This window comes from Chelonoidis abingdonii, chromosome 11, assembly GCF_003597395.2.
Source record: "Chelonoidis abingdonii isolate Lonesome George chromosome 11, CheloAbing_2.0, whole genome shotgun sequence".
NCBI lineage: Eukaryota > Metazoa > Chordata > Testudines > Testudinidae > Chelonoidis > Chelonoidis abingdonii.
Window position 1 is genome coordinate 33,223,049 of NC_133779.1, and position 11,047 is coordinate 33,234,095.

Below are 11,047 nucleotides of genomic sequence, written 5' to 3' on the forward strand. Positions count from 1 at the left end.
GCAAGCACAAGTGCACACCTAATTTGCACACACAGTTGCCATGGCAATAGATGCAACCTGGGTAACTGCACAATCGGCTGAGCAGTTAGATGCTGGCCAGACAAAACATTCCCCGCTTCATCCAGGAAGGGTGACAGGGCCTCTACCCCCAAAAGGATCAGGGGACAGGGACCTCCATCGCCACAGGGAGACCAGAGCAGCTCCTCATCATCCCTCCCCACTGTGTGCCCAGCTCCACCCCACTGTCCTCTGGGAGCAGCTCCACTGAGAATAGCAATGGGGGACTCCTCCTTCTCCCCATGCAGGCGCCGACCCTGTGGGTGCTCTGGAACTAGTGTACTTATGGAAAAAAATAATGGGTGTTCAGCACCCACCAGTCACAGCTGTTGGAGGGCGCCGCTGCCCAACAGCTGGTCTGCCATGCGACTGCCACCAAACGGCTGTTTGGTGGCTTGGGGGTGGGTGGAGAGTGGCAGGTTGGTTGGGGCCTTGGAGATGGGATGGAGCATGGGCAGGAAGAGGCAGAGTGAGGGTGGGGCCTCAGGAGAGGGGGAGGAGCAGGGGTGGGGTAAGGGCAGGGCCTCGAGGGAAGAGGTGAAGAGGGGGTGGGCCTCGGGAGGGGGCAGAGCAGGGACAGGGAGAGGTGGAGTGAAGATGGGGGTCTCAGGAGAGGGGGTGGAGCAGAGGTGGGGTAAAGGCAGGACCTCGAGGGAAGAGGTGGAGTGGGGTGGAGCCTCAGGGGAGGGGGCGGAGCAGGGGCAGGAAGAGGCGGGGCAAGGGTGGGGCCTCGGGGAAGAGGTGGAGTGGGCGTGAGGTCTCAGGGGAGGGGGCAGAGCAGGGGCAGGAAGAGGTGGGGTGAGGGTGGGGCCTCGGGGGAAGAGGTGGAGTGGGGGTGGGCCTGGGGGAGCAGCAGGGATGGAACAAGCCGGAGAGGCCAGCAGCAGCGAGAGTCGCAGTTGATACAGTGTCATTTTTTACTGTGGAGATTTTCTCCGCACCTCTGGAGATGTAGGAACGGGCTCTCTCCCCCCGTAAGAGCTCCCAGACTCCTGCCAACATGGCAGAATTTGCTGCTAGGCCCAGACTAAAAGCAGGTAGCCACTGCGAATGCACAAGAGAGCCCAATGTAGCCCTGGAGAGCGTCAGCTGAGTCAGACACATACAAGTGGGCCAGCGAATGAGGCTCTGAGCCTTCAGAGGCCTGCCTGGAACTCACAGGGGCTGCGCTTCCTGCTTCTCCTGCCGCCACAACCAGCAACCTGTTCTCTGGCTTTGAACGACTGTGTGCTTTGGTGAAATACCGCTCAGAGCCAATGGGGTGGCATTCATGCCTGCACAGACCCGTACACCCAGAAGGGACTGTCGGGTTGGGTTATTATTGCTTGTGCAGGAGGATCCCTCCCCGGGCGCTGGGGTTTGCAAGCTTCAGAGGCTTCCCCTTCTTCCGAATGCTGAGAGGAACTCATCTCCCCTGATGAGGCACAGCACCTCCCATGTATTGGATCGAGCTGCCCAGGCCGGTTGGAGCGTGTGCCGGGGCAGCCGGGAGCTGCCCTCGCTCTGCTCTGCGGGAGTCCTTTGTCGCACAGGAAGACTTCTGTCGGAAATTCATTTAAAAAAAAAAACCCAACAAATTAAAAACAAACCATAAACAACAACTGAGAAAGGATTCCAGATCGTCTTTTAAAAAAGGAAGCGGGTTCTCCGGGCCCAGACGCTGCTTGCTCGTGGTCTGAAAAATGCATAGTTGATAGGAAAGAGTGTTAGCTCCATCGTGAGGCCCTGACCCACAAGGGCTGTGCATGCCTCCTTGGCCCGCTCTTGTCCTCTGGGACCTCGGCGTGGGGGGGTCTCACAACTCAAAGAAAAGGGGTGTGCTCAGAAATGAGAATAAGCCGCCGGGAGGCACCTGGGGCTGTTTCCAGTGATGCTTCTCCTCAGTTCAGTTGTGTGGCAAGACCAGTGAGGAAAACCGCTCGCTCCTCCCAGTCGCTTCCAAGCCCTTGTGGTCGAATCGAGCCAATGTCCCAGCCAGGTTCTGCCGTGAGTTTTACTGCCTCGACCCTCAGGGGAGCGCAGCCACCTGACGAGACGAAGTGCTCACTTGGAAAACAAAGGAAGGATGGTCCAACCCCCTGCCCGGCCCTTGGAGGGCCCCATTTGGCGGCAGGCAGTGAATTAGGAACCACCCACCTCCTGGAGTCGCTCAGATCATCTTCATGTTGAACTTCCTGGCACTGCCCTGCCCGGCAGTGGTGGTGGGGCCATCCACTTTGCGGAAGGAGTATTCCACGGTAAAGTTGTTTTTGTGCTGTCCCCGCCCCCGGCTCCACACAAAGAGGAGCAGGAAGCAGAAGAGCACGACCCCAAGGAAGGTGATGCAGCCCATGGCCGTGGAGACCAGGATGGTCTTGAGGTCCAATGTAAACTTTAAGAAGACTTGCGTGTTGTTGTGGAAGGTGTCATTGAACTCACTGAGGTACAAGGTCCGGTTTGCATAAAGGGAGCCATCCACAGGATGCCCCTTGACCGTCAAGGTGGCAAAATAGGTGTCATTGCCTCCGGCATTGCTGGCGATGCAAATGTAGGTGCCACTGTCTTGGACCTGGGCAAAGTGGATTTCCAATGTGCCCCCGGGCAGGACGGTGGCTCTCCCAGTGCTCTTGGTGGTGATCATCCTGTGCTGAGGGGAGACCCAAATGATGGCAGGAATGGGCTCTCCGTCTGCACGGCAGAGGAAGGAGACAGACTGCCCTTCACGGGCTGTTATGTGCTGCAACTTTCGGTCCCTGATTTTGGGCTTTTGGCAGGTGAAGTACTCAAAGAGTATGGAGTCTGGGAAGTCACGCAGGGCGTTGCCCTGGATCTCAGGGGGTGAAGAGCACATGGGCTGCTGCCCGTCGAAGTTCAGCGTCTTGCGGCGCTGTAGGATCCAGAGGAGGCGGCAGTCGCAGGCCAGCGGGTTCCTGTCTACACGCAGCGTCTCCAGCGTGTTCACTGAATGGAAAGTGCTCTCCTCCAGGGTGGAGAGGAAATTGTTGGAGAGGTTGAGGAGGCGGATTTGCCTCAAGCCAGAGAACGCTTGAGGCTCCACGGAGACCAAGAAGGCACCCACCATGTGGAGCTCTCGCAGCCTGATGAGGTCCTTGAAGGAGCCCTTGGGCACAGTGCTGATGGGGTTATAAGACAAGTTCAGGTACATGAGGTACACCAAGTTCCTCATGGCAGCTGTGGGCACTGCCGTGATGTTGGTGTAGGTGATGGAGAGCGACGTGAGGTTCAGGCCCTGGAAGCTGGTGGGCGAGATGTCCTCCAGCAGCGGCCAGTTGTCGATCTCCAGCTGCAGGAGATTGTAGAGCTTCTTGAAGTTCCCATCTTCCACCGCGGAGATGCTGAGGTGTCGGAGCCGCAGGACCTCCAGGTTTTGGAGGTAGGAAAGGGATTCGGCCGAGATGGCCGTCAGGTTGCATTTATCTATGGTCAGCTGCTCCAGGCCGAGGAGGCCAGAGAAAGCCCGTTGGGAGATGTACACCAAGTCGTTGTCTCCCACCTCCAGGTTCTTCAGGTTCCTCAGGTCCTGGAACATGTAGTCCAGCAGGATGACTATTTTGTTCTCGCTGATGTCCAGAAGGGTGAGATTGGTCAGCTTGGTGAAGACTCCAGAAGGGATCAGCTTGAGCTGGTTGCCTCGGAGCCGCAAGATCTGAAGGTGAAACAGATTGCTGAAGGCTCCAGGTTCCACACTGACGATGATGTTCTCACTTAAATCGAGTTCCTCCAGCAAAGAGTAAGGGGACAGGTCCCCTGGGTTCAGGCAGCGGATCCGGTTCTTGCTGAGCTCCAGGATCTTGGTCTCGGTAGGGATCCCCTCGGGGATGGAGGTGAGGCGTTTGCGATGACACACCACGGACTTGATCTGAGGAGCACACTCGCAGCGTGCCGGGCAGGCCTCCACGGGGGCTGTGCTCAGAAGAATCCAATGGAGGCCCAGGACTGGAAGCCAACATGTCATTGTGTAGAGCATGATCTTATGGTCACTCTACCATTCTCCCATGCACCTGGAAGAGAAAGACAGAAGCTGTGTTAACCGACTGAACCCATGAGATGCTAACGAGGTCTCTCAAAGCTCCAGGCCCAGCTGACTGACAGCTTTGCATACTGTTGTTCTTTAACAACACTTCACTCTGCATTAGCACCTTTCGCTCAAGGGCTTCTAATGCTCCCCTCACCTCCCCTCAATAATGATACTTAGCACTTGATGAATTCAAAGCTGTATGCACACATGAATTAAATAAGCCTTACCTGCTGTGAAATGTCAATACTATTTTGAAGATGGGGAAACCGAGGCATGGGGAGGCAAAGTGACTTGCAAAAGGTCACCTGGCAGAGGCAGGATTAGCACTCAGGACCATCTGTCCCCACCAAGTCCGCACTGATTCCTAATTCAGACCATGCAGCAGCTGGCAGGGCTGGTCGTTGAGTTGGTACACATCAGGATAACGGTTGATTTAATGGAGTCATTCAGGTAACTGAGTCTGGCCCTTAAAGGGGTGCGTCCCAAGTCATGGTTCTCAGGGGTCCAGCAACCTTCAAGCCCTTGTTCTCAAGATCCCCTTTGGAATAAGACCTCGTCTACACACAGGTTGCACTGGTTTATAGATTCATAGACTCTAGGACTGGAAGGGACCGTGAGAGATCATCGAGTCCAGTCCCCTGCCCTCATGGTTTAGGAAAAGCTTTGCTGTTAAACCAATTCAGTTAAACCAGTATAACTTTGAGTGTGGACGTTCTGATATCAATTTTACCTGAAGTTCATTTCAGAAGGGGAAGCTAAACTGGGGCAAGTGGGTTTAAACTCATGTGACGGTTCCCACACACAAAGTTGCACCAGGGTACCCATGCTGAGTTAATACCACACCTTCAGTTAAATTGATGCAACTTCTGTGTGTAGAGTAGGCTTCCGTGTTTTCAGATGCACATATTTGGGTCTCTGACCTGGTCCAAACTTAACACCGTCAACATAGCCAGGCGTGGCTCTAGCTTTTTTGCTGCCCCAAGCACGGCAGTCAGGCAGCCTTCAGTGGCTTGCCTGCAGGAGGTCCCCGGTCCCGCAGAGTCGGTGGCTTGCCCGTGGGAGGTCCCTGGTCCTGTGGATTCGGTGGCTTGCATGCAGGAGGTCTGCCGGTCCTGCGGCTTTGGCGTACCCGCCGCTGAATTGCTGCCGAATCCGCAGTACCAGCCGACCTCCCACAGGCAAGCCGTCGAAGGCTGCCTGTCTGCCGCCCTCGCAGAGACCGGCAGGGCTCCCCCTGAAGCTTGCCCTGCCCCAGGGACATGCTTGGAGCACTGGTGCCTGGAGCCGCCGCTGAACATCGCTACGGTGCTCAGGGGTCAAAATTCACATCTCCGGAGCACTGTAGCTATGCTGGCCGAATCCCTGGTATAGACGCTGTTGCTCTAGCTACTGCTGCTCAGAGAAGTGGGTTATCTAATGCTGGGGGGAAAAAAACCTTCCATCACTGTAAGAAGCATCTACACTGTGGTGCGACAGGAGCACTGCTACAGCTCCATATCTGTGCTGCTCAGCAGCCATAGTGTAGACGCAGCCTGTGATTATCCTAACACAGAGGGAGCGAACTTTGTGTGTGTGTGTAAGTTGTAAGTGGTGTGATTGGTGCACTGAATGGCTCTGCCCTCCTGCCCCACCTTGGTCCCACAGCACTCCCAATGTGATGTAGCGGTGTGTGTGTGTGTTTTCCTGCAAGACACAGCATGCACAGGCTGTTTGCACAGCGTGGATCAGAGGTGTCCTTGTCAGAGTTTGGATTAGGAAGCCTGCAGATTGTACAATTCATTCTGTGTAGATTAGAGATTACTACCGACCTCTGAATTATAATGCACAGGCCTTAGCCTCCTCCATTCATCCTCCAACTGATGAACCTGTCCCCGTTTTGCAGGGATTAGAATTTTTCTATCAACTTAATTTTTCTCTGCACGCCCCTGCATCCTCCCCAACGCATTTTTTTCTTCTGGTCTTTCGCCCTCCCTCGCTTCCAGATCCTTTGCCCTTTCCCTGCCAGTGCCCGTCTGTCTATCTCACAATGCTTTACACACTGTAATTAGACCTCACATCAGGCAGGTGTGATTAGCTCCATTTTACAGCCTGGGGAAGTGAGGTGCAGAAAGCTGGAGTAATTTGCTGGGTCCCTGGCCGGGGCAGGCCTGTAACTCAGCAGTCGGTTGTCTCATAGAATCTCAGGGTTGGAAGGGACCTCAGGAGGTATCTAGTCCAACCCCCTGCTCAAAGCAGGACCAGTCCCCAGATTTTTACCCCAGTTCACCAAATGGTCCTCTCAAGGATTGAACTCACAACTCTGGGTTTAGCAGGCTAATGCTCAGATCACTGAGCTATCCCTCCCCCCCACTTCACTACCCACTAGGCCATGCTTCCTCCTCCATTCATATAATGAGTTTAGTGGTCACTGACTATTCCCTCGTTGGCCAGGTCACCAGAGCTGGAGTGTGTGAACCTTCCAGACACAAGGCAAAGCTCCCCTGAGCGCGTGGCAGAGGTAATGGAGAGAGGAGTCTAATTTTACATTGGTGCAGAATTAATGATCGGCTGTAATATTTTATACCATAGTGCGAGGTGCTGTACAGACAGAAAGCGAACAGACAGCCCCTGTCCCAGATGGCTGCTACTCATCATAGTAGTTTACAATCAATTTATTGGTAGGGTCAATGTACCTCACAGCTCAGAGCTGGGAAAATCGAATTAAACACCTTCAATGCACGCGCAGACAGGCTGGCGAGTCTGTGCTTGCCAGAGCCTCGAACGAGCCATCGCAGGGTTCATGTTACACTCTCCCTTCCCGGCCAGGGGTCCTCCCAAAAGCTGTGTCGCCTGGTGCAGCGGGGAGCCCAACCTGAATCTCCAGCCTCATGCACCCTGGGCCTTCTCCACTCTCCTCCTCTGGGAGCCCTGACATCCTTTCTCTGCTGACATCTGGCTTAGGAGCCCGTCTGCCTGGCTTACTTCTCTTGTCTCTTTCAGTCATTTCCTATTACCAGCCCCTCCTTCTCTAACGGGCTCTCGCTGCTCCAGCTGACAGTCCATTAACGAGCCGCCCCCGTTTCTGTGTGCCGGGGTTGTGGAGCCGTGGGCCACTCCCTTCGATAAATACCTGGGATCTGCCATCTACCAACTCCGGGCCACCGTGGTACCACTCACCGTGGTTATCTGATGGCGCCAGGGGCCAGGCCGAGCTTCGCTGACTACAACGGAATTACACCAGGGCTGGATTTGGCCTAATGAGCCCCACAGGCATGAAGAGAACAGTTGGAGAACACTTCAGCCTTCCTGGTCACTCGATTACAGCCCTCAAAGGCGTAATACTCCAACAAAAAAACTTCAAAACCAGACCCCAATGAGACTGCTGAATTGGAATTAATGTGCAAATTGGACACCATTAAATTAGGCTTGAATAAAAACTGGGAGTGGATGGGCCATTACACAAAGTAAAACTATTTCCCCATGTTTATTTTCCCCCCCTACGGTTCCTCACACCTTCTTGTCAACTGCTGGAAATGGGCCATTTTGATTACAAACAGTTCTTTCCCCCTCTCCTGCTGGTAATAGCTCACCTTAACTGATCACTCTCGTTAGAGTGTGGATGGTAACACCCATTGTTTCATGTTCTCTGTGTTCATTATCTATCTATCTATCTATCTATCTACTGTATTTTCCACTCCATGCATCCGATCAAATGGGTTTTAGCCCACGAAAGCTTATGTTCAAATAAATTTGTTAGTCTCTAAGGTGCCACAAGGACTCCTGTTCTTTTTGAGGATACAGACTAGCATGGCTGCTACTCTGAAACAGGCGTTTGGGTCGAAAATGAGACACTGCGTGGCAGGCGAGGCCATGCAGAGTGCTGAGAGTTCGATGACTCTGGTAGCTGGGGGGATGTTCACTGGGACCCCCCCGCTCCCAGGAGACATGTGTGTTTACAGGTTGCGCTATGAGCGCCAACCTCAGCCCAGGTCCAGATCAAGGTTCCCAGAGTATCCCTGAGCTGTCCAGTATGGGGCAAAGTTGGAGTCAATCAGCATTCGGGGGTCACTTGAACCTCAAAAGGCAGCTTTGGGCCAGGGACCCATGTAAGCCCACTGTGGGTTGGGTCCTGACTGTCTAATCTACCTCTCTCTCAGCACATCATAACAATATCCAGTATCCGAAAGGTTAATATATGTTAGTGGTTGGTGGGAGGGGGTTTAAGACCCAGGAGTGCTGTGGATTCAAGACTGTGCAGAAGACACATTAAAAAATCTGGTACCCGGGACACACACCCCGCTACGGCGCATCATTGCAAAGTTCGTCAAACAGGCATCCGTAGCCAGGTGCTGCTATTTAGCTAATGATATGGCAGCGTCTGCCCGCAGCCCAGCAGCTGTGTAGAACCCACTTGAATCAATGAGGCTACGCTGCGTTTATGCCGGCACAACTGAGAGCAGAATCCCACCCTAAAGCAACAGTCAATCCGACGATTGCAGCTATTTTCCCTCGGTGTGGAATGAGCTGGAGGGTGGAGGGGACGGTGTCTCGGGCCGCGTCCCAGAGGATGCGTGTGTGTGTGTGTGGATAGCATTCTCAAAAGCACCTATATGAGTTAGGAGCTCATTTTCAAAAGGGACTTAGGCCCAGAGTTTCAAGGTATTTAGGCACCTAAAACTCCAGAGATGCATCTTATGCACCTAACTGCCACTTTAAGGGCCTAAATCCCAGAAACAGGCCCCCCACTGGGCTCCACAAAAGTCCTGCTTGGCTGCCCCCAAGATCCCTGTAGGCACCTAAACCCACTCGGTGCCTCCAGTATTGCAGTAAACATTCCCTTAGCACCTATGTTTCTGCCTCTGAACACGTGCCCTGCCTGGAGACCAGACATCAAAGCCCCAGAACAATGCGCCAACATCCCTGCAGTAAGTGTGCTCAGAGGAGGAAGAGCACCCTACTGCCTGTAGCCCACTGGTTACAGATCTCACCTGGAGACAGCCCTGGTTCCCAGCCCCTCCTCCACCTGAGGGGGAGAAAGGCTTTGAAGCAGCCTCTTCCCCCTCTTGGGGGAGCACCCTACTCACCAGCTATGGGACATCCCAGTGGGGGGCTCCCTCATCCAAGGTTCTTTGTGAATCTAGCCCCAGTGGGATTTTCAAAAGCACCCAAACACCCAACTCCCATTGATTTCTGGCTCCTGGCTGCGGCTTTAGGCTCCTGATGACCTGTAAAAACCAGAACTGCAAACCAACGAGAGTTAAGGACTGGTAGTTAGCAGCCTAGAGAAGTCCCGTTTGAAAGGGGGCAAAGGCACCTTTGACACTGTTACCTCATCTCACTAAAACCACCTACCCCGCTGGCACGAACCAACCCTCCTCGCCAGGCCCAGCAGAGAGGACAAGGCAGCCCTGGCCCCCGGGCGGCCCTTCCACCCTGGAGGTGGGCGCTCTGGGATAGGCATGAAGCACACAGCCTCAGCTGCACCCAGTGCTGATCAACGGAGGCCGTGACTCATCCAGGCCATCCATCCAACGCCCTTCACCAGCACGGAAATGTGCTATTTTAGTGGCAGCTGCTGCGTGAATTTGAATGCAGGGGAATCTAGCAGGCTGCTGATGGGGGAGAAACTCCATCCCTCCACCTCTGGTTTATAAGCAGCTTTGTATTTAAAACCTCTTTGCTTCTCCTCATTACCTGTGAGCAGAATATTCAAGGTGGGGGAGAGGAATGCTGGGGCACGGGAGCACTGGCAGGTTGCCCGAGGGGAGGAGCTATTGGCAATGGCTGTGCAACGGGAGGGCCAGGGAGCTAGTGCAAGGAGCAGGCACCCACCAGAGGGGTCTGCTTGCCCCTGTGCCCAGCAATGGGTCCAACAGCTGAGTGGAGCCACCTTCAATCAGCCACAGGTACTCATGGCTCCACCCACCCTTTGTCTCCAGTCTCAGGACCTTAGTGGAAGCATCAGCGTCCTTCACCATCTCCAGCTGGCCACGGGATCCTGTTCCTTCCTCGCAGACAAGGGCCCTGCCAGTCCATGGTCTGTTTGCTACCTTGGGGCTGGCCTCGCTGGATGGTCTACGCAGGGCTGGGTTTGAAGGCAGTCGGAAGAATCAGCTTGCACCAAAGGTGGCCACGCCTCCGTGCAGGGCAGCAGGTTCTCGCACCTCTGCACTGCTTGTGGGTGCTCCAGAGACTGGTGCTGAGGATGCAGCAGGGGGTGCTCTCCCTTCTGCATCAGAACGTATCCCATGACCCAAAGGTTTGGCCTGGGGCGAAGGCTCCTGGGGAGGGGTATTGGTCTGAGTTTGGGGCAGGGGCTGAGGGACAGGTTGGCTGCACATAACATTTTGGAACAAAGGTTCGGGGGGCTCAGTTCTGAGTTTATCCAAACTGGTTCAGTCTTCTCTGCTTCTGAAATCTACAGAAATCCTCCCCTGGCTCTGTCCTAGCCCCCTTCTCATGGCATTTCTCTCTTCATCCCAGGCCTGTGTCTTTAGGGGGGCTAGTTTTCTCCCTGCCCCCTCTGTCCCTGTCTCTCCTTTCTAATGCCCCCCGATGTGCCCAGCTCCCCCCCACCCACCCCATTGCACACACACTCCTCTCCATTGTGATGAGAATTTTAACAAGAAGAGAAAATGGCAGCTGAACAAATCAATTGGTATAAGAATCCAAGGATGGTAACAAGAGCCGAAAATGCCACCCAAGGACTTCGATTCACTGACCTTGTGGAGATGGTAACTAGGCTGGAAAATGGCAGACACACTTGTTCTTTCTTGTTAGCCTCTGGAGACGCTGATGGGGCCTGAGGACATGAATTCAGGTCAAGGAGTTAGCACCGGACTGGCAGCCCATGACTGTCCCCTGATACCATCACAGGGCTGGGGGGTACTGGTGGGTGTTCCTGCATGAGGTTACTAAGGACAGTGATTAGTCATTGGGGGGTTGTGGAGAAAAGCGATGTACAGAGGTAACATGGGCCAGCCCTCTGCTCTG

At 54.4% G+C, this 11,047-nt stretch overlaps 1 protein-coding gene across 1 annotated transcript; it reads right to left on the reverse strand.

The window, feature by feature from the left end:
* Positions 1-1,578: 1,578 nt before the first annotated feature.
* Positions 1,579-10,838, reverse strand: LINGO3 (leucine rich repeat and Ig domain containing 3). Its single transcript, XM_032787048.2, has 2 exons — positions 10,777-10,838; positions 1,579-4,058 (listed from the first exon to the last, which is right to left on the reverse strand). Exon 2 carries the CDS (start codon positions 4,022-4,024, stop codon positions 2,207-2,209), a length of 1,818 nt encoding a protein of 605 aa, XP_032642939.1. The 5' UTR covers positions 4,025-4,058; positions 10,777-10,838; the 3' UTR covers positions 1,579-2,206.
* Positions 10,839-11,047: the final 209 nt, after the last annotated feature.